The following is a 17,930-nucleotide window of genomic DNA, read 5'->3' as shown; positions in this document are numbered from 1 at the left end:
GCTCTGGCCGTGCTCCCTCCCAGCTTCTTGTACACCTGTACATGGGCAGGACATGGGGAGTTGGAGAGTCCTTGATCGATCTCTTAGCAACAACTGAAAACATCAGTGTATTATCAGCATTCTTCTCCTATCAAATCCCATACTGAATCCAAAAAGACAGCACTATTCTAGCTACCAAGAAGAATAATTAACTCTATCCCAGCCGAAACCAGGACACTTCACTAAGGGCAAATTGTGCCTGACAAATTTAGTGGACTTTTTTAACGGGATTACAGCGCTGGTGGATAAGGGAAGAGCAACTGACATCATCTATCTGGACTTGTGGAAAGCATTCGACGTTGTCTCGCATGACATCCTTGTCTCTAAATCAGAGAGACATGGATTTGACAGATGGACCACTCGGTGGATAAGGAATTGGCTGGATGGTCACACTCAAAGAGTTGCAGTCAACGGCTCGATGTCCAAGTGGAAACCAGCAATGAGTGGCGTTCCTCATGGGTTAGTGCTGGGACTGGTGTTTAAAATACAATCTGATTTTACCTTCCTACTTTTCAGAGGCTGTCGCACCCAGTGCTCACTCCTGGTATACCTCTTAGTTGTGGCTAGATCAAGCCATGCCAGGTAGTGCTTTACTCAAGAAAAAGTCTCACTCACTGAAGTCAGAAAGTGTGTTTGTCACAGTGTGGATCTGAAAGAGCCATGGAAAAGAGCAGGTGGAAATAGAGGAAGAGCAATTAAGCTGTCAGTCAACCACTGTCCCCTTGTCCCTGTACGTGGAGTGTGCTTTGGCCAGTGTCCTCCTGCTTGTCCTTAGGGGATGCCTGGGGAAGGTCACTTTGGTGGGTGAGTGCAGGGGAGTGCTTCAGGAAAGGTCTTTAAGTCGTTGCTCGTTAAATTCCTCCCCTGGCGATGGCACTGCTTTTGTGACCTGCCCTTTCTGTGCCTGTCATGTGTATGTGGAAGGTGTGTTTAGGAGCTGAAATTTCCACACTGTTTAACCTCCTTGTGCCCTTTGCTGTCGTGCGTCTCCTGAGCCCAGACTCCAGGATGGAGCAGGTTAAGAAGGAAGGAGAGGCAGGGACGGGTGGGGAGGGAGCCATGAGCAGGGTCTCCGGGTGAGTGCATGTGGGTGAGGCAGGTGGGCAGTGGGGAGGAGCGGGGAGGTGCTGGGGTCCGCTCTTCAGGCAGGCTGTGGTGCTCAGGAGAGGGTCGGGGTGGGAGGGGGAGCTGGCAGCCCTGGCGGTAGAAGACAAGGGGGTGGGTACGTGGGCAGGTACTGGCAGAGGGGGAAGAAGGGCAAGGAGTGGGGGGCACGTTAGAAGGGGAAGGTGGGGGGCAAGGAGGGCTGGAGAGCCCGGGCTGAGGGAGCGAGCGCAGGCGGGTGCGTGGCAGGGGAAGTGGGTCAGGGTAAGGCAGGAGCGGAGGGCGTGTGGAGGGCAGGGGGTGGTTAGGAGGGGAAGTGGGCAGGGGCCGGGCAGGGTTAGGCAGGTGGGTGGGTGTTCCCAAGGAAGTGGGCGCGGGGCGGGAGGAGGGTCAGCGGGCGGGGAAGCGGGCAGGGGGCTGGGGCGGGCGGCGAGGGGGTGCCCCGGGGGAGGGGGGTACCGCACCGGCGGCGGCCCCGCCCGGGCCGCGGGGAAGCCCAGGGGCCGCGGTTCCCGGCAGGGCGGCGGGGGGCGGGCGGGCGGGAGGCGGCTCCGATAAAGGGCCGGGCGGCGGCCGGCGCGGGCAGAACGGAGCGGCTCCGGCAGCGTCGGCGATGGGGATGCTCAACCTGCCGGGCTTCCTCTCCTGCGGGAAGAAGAAGGTGAGGCGGCCGGCGGGGTGGCTGGGTTCCCCGGGAAGGGGGCACCTGGGCAGGTGGGGTATCGGGGGTACCTAAGGGGGTACCTGGGCAGGTGTGGGAGAACACGGGCAGGTGCGGGTGTTTGGAGCAGGTAGGGTATGGAGGTGCCCAGGTAGGCAGAGGGACACTCGGGCAAGTAGGGTGCACGTACCTGCGCAGCTATGGGAGCACTGGGCAGGTGAGGTAGGTACCTGGGCAGGTATGAAATTGTCTGGGCAGGGGAGATCCAGACAGGTACAGGAATATGGGGGCACTGGGGTAGGTAAAGAGGGATGAGATGGCATGAGACCTGGGCAGGTATGGGGGCACCTGGGCAGGTGTTTTTAAAGTGGGCAATACAGGTATGTGCTGGGGTGAAGGTCTGAACAGGTATGGGGGTATCTGGGCATGTGCAGGGGCAGAGTAGGGGAGTCCCCTGGAGGTGCTGCCCCCAGGAGCTGACAGCACAGGGGACTAAGGTAGGAGCAGGGCAAGACTGGCCAAGAAGGTTGTTGGGCTCTCTGGTGGGAGCCTCTCTAACAGGTCCATGCTGTCCTGCCAGGGATCAGCTGGACTGGCAGCCCACCTGGCTCTGCCCACCCTGTCTAGCTGCCCTGCCCAGCGATGTCAAGGTGCTGTTCTGGACAGAGAAGTGAGGATATGACTGCCCTGCTTGCCTATGGGGCGATCTTGAGCCTTCCTTCTACTTTTCTTCCAAGGACTTCAGTTTGTCAAATGAAAAAGACGCCCATGCCAGTGACAGTGATGAGAACTCGGAGCGTGGCAACTGGTCAAACAAAGGCGACTACCTGCTCTCCATGGTGGGCTATGCTGTGGGCCTTGGCAACGTCTGGCGGTTTCCCTACCTCACCTACCAGAACGGCGGAGGTACCTGTATTGAGTGGCAGTGTTGGGTGGGCACACCTTGCTATCCCCAAGAGAGCGAGGAGGGCCAGCTCCAAGGGCCAGCTCTGAGGCTGGGCATGTTTTGTCAAAGCTGGATATGAGCATCACCCTGGAAAGTGGGATAGTGCCTGCTGATGGGAATGGGAACAGAAATAAGAGGGATTTCTGTGCTTTTGGGGTACCAGCTGAGGAGGGAAATAGTATTTAGTTTTACTTGCAGACTTCCACCTGAGAATTCCAGAACTCTTCTGATTTACTTGTGACCAACATGCATCTTTTTGTCAATATGCCAATATCTTCTACTGACCTAGATAGCTGTTCTCCCTCCCCAGTGCTTACCTCCCTGATATGTTTATAGAGAGCAATTGGATCCCCTCTGCACCTTTGTTTTGCCAGGCAAACAAGCTAAGCTGGAATAATTATCTGAGCTCAATAATTATTCCCATCAGATACTTGGGAAGCGCGAGGCAGAGAGAGCCTCTACCTGCTTACACAATGAAGTAGTGGCAAAGCCAAATGGACGGACTGGCTTCCCCGGCTGCTATTCCAGAGCTTTGCCTACCTGCCAGGCAACCACTTGTAATTAAAGAGAGCGTAAATGCCAAGTAACTGCAGAGGACTTACTTGTATGTACTTATTTGCTCTGAGTAACAGTTGATGGAAGTCAAATCCTGGACTGTAAATGCAGCACAGCCCCATACAGCTGTGCATGGAACACAAGGTGGCATTCTTGGTACAGAAGTTTTACTGGAGTGAGCTTGGCTGGCTTGTATTGCTTATGGTTAATGAAGAAAATTGTGAAAACAGAAGAAGTCATGACATCGGCCTTTCCACTAGACCTTTTTTTTTTTTTCTTATCTGCCACAGCAGAAAGCTTTGCATTTAAAGCATATTTGTGCTGCTGCTTGTATTCTGCTCTGTGTCCCTTGCCCATGATTGATAAAGACAACCGTTACATCCTTGTTTTGAAACACAGGGGTAATCCAGTTAATTCTGTGGGAATATTTACTTCCTTAAATTACAGCAGGTATTTGCAGTTCCTTGCAGAACTGGGTCCCCGGTTGCTTTAAGTTCACTGAGAGTGAAGAGGACAGATTTCTGCTGGGTTATAAGGTCGTGTTTAGGAAACCTGTGCTCTCACTTTCCCTGTCTTCTGTGTGCGCACAAAGACGTGCCAGTCCCTTTTGCAGAACAGGGCTCTCATTGATATCAGGTTAATGTGCACTTTAAAATGGCCTCGAACAAGAGCCATGCTGAGATGCTGTTTGACACAGGAGGCAGCCAACCATAGAAAATAACTTTCATGCTTTGATGTCCAGTCGCTACTCTAACAGGGCAGTTGCAAATCACAGCCAAGTACATGAAGGAATGGCTCTGTACCTTTTTAAATTAAAAGCTGGAAGATGAACTAGAAAGCAGACAAAGCTGATGGTGCCTACAGCTGACCAGTGTTCCTGCTTGTATGATAATAGTATGTCTTTGATAGTTTTTGTAAAATCCTTTTAATTCTGTAAGAGAAGCCATCCCATGTAAATCACCAGTTCTCGTGGTAATCTGTCTCTTCATCACAGGTACTATTTAGTCTTACAGAAAACAGCATTTACAAACAAATCTCTCTATTCTGCAAAAAGCAAAAAAACCCACAGTGGGATATTTGAGGCAGGGGAAAAAGGGGAGTATAAAATGTGATAGAACAGTATTGAATAATGGAAGATTAACTGTTTTCTCTGTACGTATGTCTGTGTTTTTTTTCCCTCTCTCCCCTCAGGTGCTTTTCTAATCCCATACACCCTGATGTTGGCTTTAGCTGGGTTGCCCTTATTTTTCATGGAATGTTCCCTTGGGCAGTTTGCTAGTCTAGGGCCAATTTCTGTCTGGAGAATATTACCATTGTTTCAAGGTTGGTATTGTTATGTTTCCTTAGATCTTTTTTATTTTAGCAATAAACAGATGTGAATGAATCATTTCTTCACCAAGTTACTAATTCTGAGAAGCCAGTTTCCGTGTATATTCCCAATGTTACAATGTCAGTATTATATTCCCAGGTATATCTTCCTTATTAATCAATTAATAAAGAGATGTGGGTTAAAGATTTCCTCAAAAAGGTTGTCGATTATGAGAGGTTTTATCAATGATTCTCCTGGTGTTACACAGCACATCACCCTTACTGCAACTGTACAGGAAGAAGGAAATCACCCTGTTTGCTGCGTGAGGGGAAAACCTCAGTTAAACACCTGACACTGTGTGCAACAGACTGAAAATAATTTTTAGAAGTTAACTTTATCTCTGTTTCTTTACACTTTACATCCTATGTAGCTTGCAAGGCAGTTCCATATGGATGGCTAATTCTGTATTTGGCTGCCAGCGCTGGCACAGGCACGTGGGTCTAATTGCTTTATGGAATGCATTCATCCAACTCACTGCCTTGAGAGTCATCTGCTGGTGTGATAAAACAGGCTAGGCTCTGGCTTTGTAAGGTGCAGTGCCTCTTGTGATAAGAGAAGTAGTTGCACTGTGTAGTGGTAGTTTACCTGTCTCTCTGAGGGTTTAAATTTCATAGGGAGATTTATGTGTTTGAAAACAACTAACCATGTGCTTTACTCACTCCTATCCATCCAGGTCCTGTACCAATGGGTGTAAAGGACTTCATAATTGGTCTTGTTTGTCCTCTATATCTACCAGAGGAATTAATGTAGGAACAAGGAAGTTTCTTTCTGATGCAATAAGAATTTCACTTGCCACCTTCTACAGAAACAAAAGGGATTACAGTCTGGCTTGTTGCCTAAATGCTTACTCTTTTTGCCAGTCTCTGCTCTGTAGCACAAGCAACCTTTCACAAGAGCAGTAAATTTAACTTTAAAGCAAAAGTCTATAGACACAGCAAATCTTTTATGTATCTGTGAAGATATAACCTTAAATATAGTCTCTGAGATGATTAGGACAGTTTGGCAGACTTTCCCAAACTCACAGAACAAAGTTCATTTTAACAAAGGAGGAGAACATTATTATTGGCACAGATTTACTCTTCTGTGTTGCTTCTCATTTATTGACAAAACCATTCATTACAATAGGATCTTCAAAGTGCCTTGGTCAGCCCTAGTATAGTTTCTTTTATTTTACTAGGAATCAAAGCTTCCCACTGAACTGGGAGAGCACAAAATATTGCATTTCTCCTTTAGACTTGGACTTAGCAACTAGTCCAAGTTTTCTGTGGGCCTGATTCAAACTCTGTCAAAACCATGTTGAGATGGTCAGTTTGTATCATATCCCTCATTTCATGGCTTTACCTTTTTCTGGGTTGGTTGCTGTTCAAAATTATTTAAAAAAACAAACAAAAAACAACCTCAACTTTTTCCCAAGTAGCCTTTTAAAAGTCAAGTGAAGGCCATTTTTTTTTTTTTTTCAACCCAAGTTTCAGGTTAAGATATTGTGTCTTTCTCTTTCCTAGGAGTGGGCATCACGATGGTCATCATCTCAACATTCGTGGCGATCTACTACAATGTTATCATTGCTTATGCACTCTACTACTTATTTGCCTCTTTTCAAAAAGTGCTACCATGGTCAGACTGCTTTTCCTGGGCAGATGAGTTCTGCAGCAAAACGCGCTTAGGTACCGTACTTAACAGATAGGGCTTAATATTACTGTTTTGGATACTTGTACTTTGTACTGTTTTCTGGGAGAAATTACAGGAGCAAGACAGATATGTGTGGCTTGAAAAAAATCCTTCCTGGAGTTTTGTCTCTGAACACAGGGGAGTGATGCTTGTCTGCTTCCCTGCCACCAGTTCTGAGAACTTGGGGAATCTAGAGAGAGCTGGGCTGAAACCTCCTTGCTGGATCCTTTTTTCTTCTTTAAAAGGTTTCTTCTAGTACATACACTCCCTGGAAATACTGCATTCCCATTTCATCAGGTTTCCTGGCAAAGCACATACCTTCCTTACATCAAGCAAGAGTACTGCTTTAGCTTTTATCTGGGGTTCCTTCATTGCCCCTTGCCTCCCCTGTGGCTATGGTAATCCTGAGCACCACTGAGGCACTGGTTTCACTCTTTATTAACTCTTTAGAACATTATCTCCATGCTATTGTTCTTGATGTTTGGCAGCCCATGTACAGCCAAATACTTGTTATCTCAGCAGTTTCCGGATCAGACCAGCTTAAGGCAAAAGGTGAAGTTGGTGAGATAATTAGTAGTTAGTAGCTGGAAATGTATTGCCAAGTGTTAATGTAATTGTAACTCTCAACCAGATACCTGAAAATCTCTTCTAAGATTCATAGTTTTCATAAAATGAAGTTGAGATGCTTTATTTAACAAAATGTTGATGCTTGCTTATGGGCTAAAGAAAAATATTTTAGCTCAAAATTTGTAAGTGCCGGAGGAATACAAAACTGAACTGAAGCAACTGTTCTGAAATAGGCTTCAACAGGACTTTTCCAGTACGTGGTGATACAGTGTTCTTTACTGTATGTTCTGGCAAAAAAATCCCAACCCAAAAACCCCCAAACATCCACCTCCCACTCCTTCAAGGAAAATGTTTAAAAATGTCTAGTAAGCCTTCTGCCATAATAAGATGAAGTAGCTCAAGGATGATCTGTGTGTAACCTTGGCTTGGGACAAAGGTTTTCATAGAGTGACCAAAGCTACAGTCTTAATCATCCTCAGTTCTGATTTTTGCAAGTATTCTTGATGATAAGTGAAAGGTGGAGCTGAGCACACCAGATTCTTGGTGTTCTGATTTACAGTCAAAGTAACAAAGTCCCAGCTGCAAGTGATAGTTTGGGTTTGGTTTTAAATATTGTTAGTAGGCAAACTGAAGCTGTAACTGTTTAGAAAACGTATTTGCTATAATAATCTGTTTTTTTGTAATATTCATCACTGTGTTAACGATCCCTTCTTGCTTACTTGCTTTCTTTCAGTAAGTGACTGCAATGCAACCTTAGATGGAGAAATCATTCATGCGAACTACTCATTCATCACAAGCAACAATCTCACATGTATGAATGGCACCATGAACTACAAACCAGTGCAGTTTCCCAGTGAGCAGTACTGGAAGTAAATATTCTAAAGAAATTGCTAAAAATTTATGCATTTATTATGCATTGTGGTTTTGAATGTATCTTCTATTTTTGTCTTATCTTGCTGTCCAGAAACAATCTAGTCAAGGGGAGTGGGCATGCAAATCTATGCAGAGGGGACTTCAAATTTAATTGATGAGTCTGGGCACTTATAAAAAAAATTAAATTATAGAGAAGCATGTGAGTCAACCTGTAGCAAACTGAAATATAGTCCATCTTAAAGAAGTCCTCTTCTCTGGAGTCCTGGTAGGGACTACTTAGCCTCTTTATGTAAGGCATATACTTTTTTTCAAGAGTTACCGCGCAAAATAGATTCACCTTGTTCTGAATCTGTGCCTGCTCTGAAATTGCCATTCCTTTAGCCACATGGTTTCAATTTGCCTCATGTTCCTTGGGTTCTCAGGAACTGATTCTTCTTATTGGCTCTTCTCTTGCCATCAGAATTTCATGGTTAACATGAAGGAGCTGAGGTAGGCCTGATGGGAGCTGTATGGAGAGCTGAGGGCTGGTAGACTTTAAAAAGAAGGGAAAATGCTGTTACATCTTCAGTTTTTCAATGCCAATCATGCAGTTATAACTGCGCACTCATGGAAACTGCTGCAGGGCCTTGTAATATCTGCAGAAACCAGCTCACTTTCCTTTAAGAAGTAGCTGAAGAGGATGTGCTGCTGTTGCTCTCTTCTCATTGCAGCATTTTGTGCTTTCAGTAAAGTGGCTCTTCAGCGCTCGAGCGGGTTGGACGAGACCGGTAACATCGTGTGGTACCTGGCTCTCTGCCTTCTCCTGTCCTGGATGATTGTTGGAGCTGTGTTGTTTAAAGGAATAAAATCTTCTGGAAAGGTAAGTTAGGAAGAGCAAGTAGCAAACTTTTGGCCTGATCCTGCCCTTCCAATGTCAGTTGGCCTCAGGGAAGGTTAGCGCAAGGCAGGATGCAGTCCTAACTCACTACCCTATGCTGGACTCAGCATTAGACTTTCTTTCTGCTTCTTGGCTTCATAACTGTTACATAAAACATGAGTAAGGTGCTGATTACACAGCAATTACTTAACACATGGGTTTCTTAGCTCCACCAGGGCTGCCATGTATTTGGGGATCTTGCTGTCATGCGGGTGATTCCAGCTGAGTCTAGACAGTCACCCGGCCTGTCATGACGGACATGTGCATGTGACTGCACACATGTGCACACACCCTGGGAACACCCGGTAATTACTTGCACCTCCAGAATAGTTGAAATGTTTGGACAATACAGGTCAAGTGCAGCAAATAAATGTGCGTGTGCAGGTTCCCGCCAGGTTGTGAAATGTTGTTTGTACTCAAGATCTCAAGCTGTTTTTAGGGACCAGGTTCATAGGTGCTTGTTTTCAGACTCTGTTTCTGCTGAGCTCCCATTTCCACGTGTGGGAGCACGGCTGCTGGAGTTTTCCTTGGGCTAGGTCGGCTCCTCTCCAGACTTCAGGCAGGCTGAATATCATTCTTCCCTGCCTGAGGCCCTTCTCCTAGTTTAGTTCCTTCATTCCCATACTCCTTTCTTACCTCCAATTTGCATCTCCAACACTACTTCTTCAGTCTCGTTAGCCTTCATTCTTTCTCTCACCCTTTCTTGCACTGATTTTTTTCCCCCCCTTTCTATTTCTAATGTCACTGTGTCTTTCCATGGTTCCTCACTGCCTTTCTTACTTTCCTCAGTCTGATGTCTCCTATTCTCCTTTCATTTGGAGCTTTCTGCCTTCCGCCTCAGCACTTCAGGGTGGAGAATCTATGCTTTCCCAGCCACAGTTGTTCTGCCACATGGCTCCTCTTAAACTCGCATTCTTTGCGTTCCTGGCAATTGGCTCTTCCTGTTGTCACCTCTCTTCTGGCACGAAGGTAAGCCTCTCTGAGGAGTAAGGTAAGACTCAGAAGAATCTAGCTGGGCAGGAACAAGGCAAGACGAAGAGCGGAGAGAATTGACTATTCTGGGCAAATACGAAGGAGGTCTTGCCATATGATTGTGCAATGCTATGGCTTGGTGTAACCAGCAGTACCGGCTCAATTATCTGTCTGCGTAACACTGAAACTAAGACTCGAGAAACAAGAGTATTGTTGAACTTAGCCTGCATGATAATAGCACTGCTTCTGGCCTGGAGCCCATTGTGCTAGAAAATGTGTAGACAACAGAAAAAAATCTGTGTCTGAGAGAACCTAAAAGTCCTTGTTCCCAGTAAAGAAAGCTTCCAGCATGGCTGCTTTTTTTTTTTTTTTTTTTTTGCTTTTCAGTCTCAGCAGGAGATAATTCCATCCTGGTCACCTAGTTTTTGACTGGCTTTCAGTTCACACTTGCTAGAAGCATCACATAGCAAGAGACCTCTGGGGTAGTTGAGTCCAGGCCTTGCTACAGCAGTAAATCATGTCAGAAAACACATTTCTGAAACTGGTCAAGTGCTATCTGAAAAGTGGGTATGTGGCTTGGGCCTTCTGCTGGAATGCAGCTCCAGAACCGGCTAAGCCAGATGGTTTAGCGCTTGGTGTGAGTTCACTTCCCTGGTTGCCTGTTTTTCATTTGTACCAACAGACCTTAGCCCAAAACCTGGCCATTCCTTCTGCACGGAGGTCTGTGCATCGCCTCACTTCTAATGTGTATCCCTGCCCTTCTTTCTGCAGGTCGTTTACTTTACTGCACTATTCCCATATGTCATCCTGCTCATCTTGCTCGTGCGAGGTGCCACCTTGGAAGGTGCTCTGGATGGCATCGAGTACTACATTGGGAAACAGTCCAACATCACCAAGCTGATGGAGGCAGAGGTGAGAGGTAGTGTCAGCCCCGGAAGCGTGACACACTTCTGTGGTTCTATGGGGCTGTCACTTACAGAGCAACTTCTTTTTTATTCAGTCAGGTGCTTCTTCGTGTCCTTCCCTGCATTTTGTATATGCAGCTGGGTTCTGTCTTTTCAGTAACACCCAGCTCTATCACATGTCTAGCCCCTATTCTAGATACTCTCCATCTAGAAACTAGCTACCTTCTGCCCCTTCCCTGCCACACCAGACGGTGATGATAAGTATGGTATTGCCTCTGAGCAGCTCTTGGGGGTCCTGCTGAAGTTTCATCTTAGCAAGGCCTGCTGAGAAAGTTCTTGCTGTGGGATCAAGTGTTGCTCTAATTGCATGAGCTCCACTTGCTTTGGTTACTGATAACTTCAAGGGACTTTATCAGAAGGTTAAAGGGACCTCTGACTTTGAAATTCAGGCTGTGCCTTGCCCAGGAAATTAGCTTGGGAAATTAGGTGGACTGGGGACCTTGTGCAAAGGAAGTCTGGATTTTTTTTCTCTGGCTTACACAAGCATTACTTCATTTTTACCAAAAGCAAATACTCACTGCAATATTTATTTGTGGTGTTTTATGTGAACATTTGGCGCTAACTGAGGGACTGCAGCAGAGGCAGAAGGGGTTTGTCTGGGTCATGGTGTGAGAAGAGCAAGTGGGAGAGCACATGGAAGTTCTCACTCCTGCAACCCTGTCCTGGTTTTCCTTACTCCTTGGCACTGTGACAAGATTCATATCTCAACAACTCACATTTGTGAATGAATTGAATCTCTTCTTCAAGGCTAGCCCAAAAGGACTTAGCTATTTGGCAACATACTTGGGATGTGATCTTTGGACATCATAGAAGATATTGTTTGTACTTGAGACTGCAAAGTCATCAGTGTGTTACCTACTCATAGAATTAGATATTCAGACTAAATGTAGAAAACCCCTGGAGCTTCCACAAGAGGGCAGACTTAAATGCTTATGCTACATACTGTAAGTAATACAGTAATTCCCATGTTCTTATTTTTGGTAGGTTTGGAAAGATGCAGCCACTCAGATATTCTACTCCCTGTCTGTGGCATGGGGCGGGCTTGTTGCTTTGTCTTCATACAATAAGTTCCACAACAACTGCTACTCAGATGCTATTTTAGTTTGTGTAACCAACTGCCTCACCAGCGTATTTGCTGGGTTTGCAATATTCTCCATCTTGGGACATATGGCATTTGTGTCCGAGAGACCTGTCTCGGAGGTCGTGGACTCAGGTAGGCTGATTGTTGTGCTTTCGGTATCGGGACTTGCTTTGACAAAGGCATTACCATAACCTCCTTCCTTCTACTACTTTGCAGGATTTGATCTGGCATTTGTAGCCTATCCAGAGGCTCTCTCCAAGTTACCAGTTTCTCCTCTGTGGTCCTTCTTGTTTTTCTTCATGCTCCTGCTCTTGGGCCTTGACTCTCAGTTTGCCACCATAGGTGAGTGTTTTTTTAAGTAACCCATGGCTTTTCAAATGAACCTTATCTTTCTTAATTGTGCTGCTCAAAACCCACACTTCTTCCTTTGCAGAAACACTTACAACCACCATACAAGATATATATCCCAAAGCGATGAAAAAGTTAAGAATCCCTATAACCCTGGCTGTGTGCATATTGCTCTTCCTTCTTGGTCTTACTTGTGTTACCCAGGTAAGACATTAAATTCTTTTTTGACAGTGGCTTTAATTTTGCTGCAAGCGATAAGTCAAAATGTCCTTTCCAAATGTTCCTGTTTGCATGGATTGATCTGAGAGACTTGAATTCTGCCAGTGTGCCTTGACATGCAAATAAGATATTCCCAGAGGGAAGCTTTGAAGAACCTAAGGGTTTCTGTGATTATTGAATGGAGGTGTGCTTTTAAATAGAAGGCCTGTACAGAGCCTGTGAACCATCAACTTGGTTCACTGTTTTTCCCAGTTCAGGAGGTTATTTGTGTAATCTCAAGCATATGCATACAGAGTGTCTGTAGCACTGTGGGTACCGCTAATAGATGCCGATGGGATCTTTTTGTTCAGAACTGACTACCAAACAGGACAGGATTTGGGAAATGACCTGTTCACATTATAAGAACCTATTAGCTCACAAGCATCTGTAGATTGTATGGTTACTTCTCCTGTGCGTGCGTATGTGTGTGTATATATATGTGTGTGTGTGTGTGTACACATAAAAGGAATTTTCAGTACACTGGGTAAAATTTCTTAAGGCAGCTGCTTTTAAGAATATAAATTTCCATTGCAATTACTCCATCTAGAAATGTAGATTTATGTATGCAATTAGACTGAGAATGTGAAGAAGATAATTGGGGTGAACAGACACTTGTATGGTCAAGCAAAGCACGTAAATTATGAGACATGATGGCAGGGAAGCTTGCAAATGACTTTGTGTGCAAGAGTGTGAAATGGCTTAAAGCTTGTTTTCTGCTCTATGGTCCTGCTAGTACGTGGGGGTGTTTAAAGCTGTGTTTAACCCACGTGGAAAACTTGTACGTGTAGGAATATACAAGCCTACCAGAACTGATAACTGGTACAGCTGTTGCTGTACCTCAGTACTAAAACTTCAGATCAGCTTTAATAAAGTAAGTTCCAAATTTAAATCTTATTCTCAGCTGTTTATATATACTCTGCATATACAGAATCACAGAATCAACTAGGTTGGAAAGGACCTTGAAGATCATCTAGTCCAACCATTAACCAAACACTGCCAGTTCCCATCTACACCATATCTCTCAGTGCTATGTTGACCCTACTCTTAAACACCTCCAGGGATGGGGACTCCACCACCTCCCTGGGCAATCCATTCCAAACATACATATATGATGTTATTAATATACAGATCTACAGCATTTCATCAGATGTGCTTTTCAACTTGACATAGAGATATTTAAATGAAATAGTGTTCACAAATGTGTACTTAACCTGGAGAACTGGGAATTTAAAAAACTCAGAGTGGTGATTAGTTAAATTGGCTTGAACAATGCAACTTATTTTATTTGCATAAAAACGTGACTGGAACTGGGTACATTTTTACCTCTTTATGGTTTGTTCTACAGGCAGGAATTTACTGGGTTAACCTAATAGATCACTTTTGTGCTGGATGGGGAATCCTTATTGCAGCTGTCCTGGAGATAATAGGCATCATCTACATTTACGGTAATTATTTGCATTGAAAATCCATGATTTGGCTATGCAGTCCCAGGCAGAGTGTATGTTAAACATTAATTACCCCAGTAAGGCATTTGTAACTTAACTGGCTGAAAAGCTTTAACAGTTTCCACTGAACTGGAGAAACTGTCCTTGACTACTGCCTTTCTTCTGTCCCTTTTGAGTAACCACACCTGCAAGGGAGGCACCTGCTTTACCATGCACCCTACGTTTGTCTTTCAACAGGAGGAAACAGGTTCATTGAAGACATTGAAATGATGATTGGAAAGAAGAGCCGTTTGTTCTGGCTGTGGTGGAGAATGTGCTGGTTTTTCATTACTCCTGTGCTGTTAATGGTGAGTGTAGATGACTGGATTGTGTTAGTGTGACAGAATTTATTAACTGGATACTGAAGAAGTTTCCATGTGAAGGTGCAGGGCTGAATGCCCAGGTACTATGTATAAAGACAGGGTATGGCTGTGCCAGTGAAGCAAACTGCATGCTATCTGTGCTTTCTGATACATACCGCTCCTCCTTGGGTCCTCTCCAGGAGAGGATGGACCTTCAGATCAGTTGCTAGGGAGCTGGGTCTACACTCTGAGGAGTAACAGAGAAACCAGATTGCCCATTTTAGCAGCTGGATTATCTTCATTTCAGACTGTGAGAAAATGTTTTGAAAACCTGCATTTTTCATCTTTGAGGGAAATCCCATTTTTCGGACAGATCGTTGTCTTGGGTTTGCTCTTTGGATGTCCAGTTGTTCCCGTGTCTGAGACTTTTTTTTATGTCCTGTTATGTGTGTGTCAGTTTTGCATTACTCCTGTACTTCTAATTGTGAGTGGTGATGGCTGATTTATGTTACTATGAGAGAATTAATTAACAGCCCAAAACCAGGAGCAGTGGCCAGTCACTCTGGCCAGCACATTACCTTTAATCTGTCTGGACTACAGTTTAGAAAATGCTGCTTCTAAAAGATCTTATTTCTGCAGCAATATTGGCCAACAGTTAATCTTAGATTCTTTCACATATTCCTGTAAATATAGGAGCATATAAAACATACAGAGAAAGGTACTGGGCTCATCCAGCAACTTATATATTCTTCAACATGAGATTTCAACAGAACCCAGAGATAAGTTCTGTTTAAACACAGATATACTTGAAGTGGTAGGGTGCATATCAGTGTGGTGTTTCAGTCCTGTCCTTCAGTCTTACTGCTTGGCCATGACTGAACACCAAATCCTGCACAACCATTCTTGCACTCAAAAAGCAAGAGGGAACTGTGCAGAATCTGTAGATAGCCCTTTCTGCCCTTTTGGTTTTTTGTTTTTAACCAACTTGGAAATACAGTGCAAGTTCAAGTTAGCTGGAAATCTGCTTTTCTCTCTTAATCTTTTTTGCTATTTTTTATAGGCAATTTTGGTCTGGTCTTTGGTCACGTTTTCACCTCCCACTTATGGCTCAGTGTTATATCCAGCCTGGGGAACCGCTGTTGGCTGGTGCATGATTATCTTCTGTGTCATCTGGATTCCTGTCGTCGCTATTCTAAAAATAGTTAAAGCTGAAGGAAACCTTTGTCAGGTAAGGGCACAGAAAAGCTGTCTTAGCCTCAAACCTTGCTTTCCTTGGCATTATCAAGAATGCCTGTGTTTCTTCGCCAACACATGTTCAGTACCTTGAGGTGTTTGTTAATTGGATCTTTAGACCAAAACACACCTCTGGTAGTTGCATCGGAGGCAAATTTACCCGACTGTGTTCTGATAAGATGATAAAGTTTAGTTCTCTGGGAGTGCACCCACATGTTCAGGAGTGATTTTCATGGTTTCTGTTGTCACTCCAGCTGCTTTAAATTTTCTGAAGAATTTCTATCGTTTTCTATCCCCATATCATTTTCTGGAGTTCTGCCTCCCATTCCTCACAGAAATGAGCAAGTGCAAGATCTGAGGTGTGTTCTTCTTGTCATGCTTTGCCAGACAGTCCTGTTGGTCACAGCTTTCCCTGCTTGTTTGACTTCAGTGTCCGGAATCCACTGGACCCAAAGACATCTGGAATGATTTTTAAAAACTTTGGTGATTTGTTTGCCATTTGAGTTACAGGGCATATCTAGAGTTACAACTTTACTGAACTTTAACAATAGCTCAGACTAGGGTGAGACATTAAATACCTCTTGTTTTTGCTTTCCAGCGCATTGTGAGCTGCTGCAGGCCCACTGCAAACTGGGGTCCCTACCTGGCATGTCACCGAGGAGAAAGATACAGCCATGTTGTAGATCCCAAAAGGGAAAAGGAACATGAGATTCCTACTGTGTCTGGCTTCGTATATATTCAACAATGAGATGGCCACTTGGATGACAAATTTTTAACATATGTGTGGGTTTTTTTCTTTACCTATTAGAAAGTAAGAATGCAAAACAACATCAAAAACCAGATCGATGCTCCGCCCTTCAAAACCCAGCCCCCAAATGAAAGTGAGACATATTATTTATTTTTAGTGTTGTATGTCTGGGGAGGCACAGGTAAATTAGACACTGAGATCTCCCCAGATATTTAGGTTGAGAGGGCAGGAAAATGCATTGCAGGCTCCCCAGGCTAATGCACGGGGCATGCTAAACCCCATCCAACCGGTATCCAGCTGGACTGCAGATACAGGTGTGGAAGAGAACAAAGACACATTCTGGTGCTCCCCAGCTACAGGAAATTTGAGCCAAAAGGTGCTGTGCTTGCATGCCCCGATGTGCTACGGCAGTTTCTACCTTCTGCTGTGCCTTGCCATCCACAGTGGTGTGCAGTTGGCAGAGAGGTGACTGGGTGTGCTGCTGCCTGGCACTGTAGCTCAGGGAACAGAAATAATTTTTCTCTGTCTAAGCCTTGTTCACTGATGTGAGGCTGCTCAGGGTTTGATGTTGACTACAGTGTGTGTGTGTGTTTTGCCTGTGCATCTAAATATTGAGTGAAAAAATTGCCATCACAGGAAATAAGGCCTTAAACCTGGTGAAAAGCAGGCTGCTTTCTACTTCTCATTATTCCCCTTGGGATTCCCAAAGAGCCATCTTCTGTGTCATGCCCCATGCTCAGCATTCATCTGTCTAAAAATCCCATGCTTCCATATTCTGTCCTCTAGGCTCTGCAGAATGAAATAGTAACTGTTGATTTCTGGTGTGTCTGCCCTCCCTACACTCACCAAGGCTTTACCTCTCAGTTAGTTCTCTGCATCTTTCACCCAGTCTTGGGTTTTGCCTTCCAAAGGAGACCCAAAGTGCTTTTTAAAGATTCAGTGTTATCAGTGTTGCAGTAGAGCCAAAAGCAGCAGAACTTTACCCCAAGTGAAGGTTGCAACTGCCTTGTAATGCTGTCACTCCAAAATTTGCTGAAATAATGAGGTTATGGAAAAGTTAGGAAGTTTGTAATGCATTTGGGAACACAGACTTATGCTTCTACCTAGGCACAGGTGGGTTAGGTTAAGAGAACCTGACTTCACTTGTAATACAAGTGAATTCCTGTTAAAGGATAAAAGACCTATGGATTGATGAATACATTTTGTGTGCTGAAGAACATCTCTCCTACTGCGATAATGGTTCCTTGGGAACAATGCAGCAGGGTTTCTAGCTGTCACTTCCTCAGGGCTTTGTCGCTGTTTCTGGACATGAAGGAGTGTGGATAGTGGCTTGCTGCCCAAGCTGCATACCTTGGTGTATGTTTTATATTGGTGTGTTTGTGACAAATCAACACTTCATGGAAATAAAATGTGATTTTCTGTTTTTAATGGCTTTGGAGCTGGAAAATGAGTTTTTAGCCTTTTGTATGAACTTGGGGGGACCAGTTGGTGCGAAGGGAAGTACCACCAACTCTTCTATGATCCTAAGCCTTTGGGAGATTGAACTGGTAAGATTCAACCTCCAGGGAGCCACCTCTTACAGAAGTTAGGATCTAGTGCAATAACCCTCTCTTGGAATGGGCTCAGAAAATACAGAAAGTAATTGAGTGAGAATTTATAAAAAGGACAGTGGAATTAGAGCCTCTAACGGAAACTGGTGAAGAGGACCCCATTCCTGCACTCCAGCTGCTCTAGAGTTTGTCTAGTCACGAACCAGCAGAAAACAGTGCTGTTGCTGGCCCTGATGTGTGGAGAGGCTGGGAGCAGGATGGAGGCTGAGCTGCAAAGCTGTGGTGCTCATC

At 44.8% G+C, this 17,930-nt stretch overlaps 1 protein-coding gene across 2 annotated transcripts; it reads left to right on the top strand.

Annotated features, from left to right (window-relative positions):
* Nucleotides 1-1,694: 1,694 nt before the first annotated feature.
* SLC6A14 (solute carrier family 6 member 14) lies at nt 1,695-17,517 on the top strand. Of its 2 annotated transcripts, XM_074882422.1 has the most exons (15): nt 1,695-1,804; nt 2,542-2,710; nt 4,497-4,628; nt 6,177-6,338; nt 7,643-7,778; nt 8,509-8,641; nt 9,488-9,667; nt 10,442-10,582; nt 11,620-11,848; nt 11,933-12,058; nt 12,150-12,268; nt 13,668-13,767; nt 14,005-14,114; nt 15,169-15,336; nt 15,940-17,517. In XM_074882422.1, the coding sequence occupies exons 1-15, from the start codon at nt 1,757-1,759 to the stop codon at nt 16,087-16,089; spliced, it is 2,103 nt and encodes a 700-aa protein (XP_074738523.1). In that variant the 5' UTR covers nt 1,695-1,756; the 3' UTR covers nt 16,090-17,517. The 2 variants fall into 2 exon arrangements, with proteins under 2 accessions (XP_074738523.1, XP_074738524.1); XM_074882423.1 differs by lacking the exon at nt 9,488-9,667.
* Nucleotides 17,518-17,930: the final 413 nt, after the last annotated feature.

This window comes from Strix uralensis, chromosome 13 (genome assembly GCF_047716275.1).
Source record: "Strix uralensis isolate ZFMK-TIS-50842 chromosome 13, bStrUra1, whole genome shotgun sequence".
Lineage (NCBI taxonomy): Eukaryota > Metazoa > Chordata > Aves > Strigiformes > Strigidae > Strix > Strix uralensis.
Note: the sequence above shows the minus strand (reverse complement) of the source record. Positions and strands in the feature narration are given on the sequence as shown.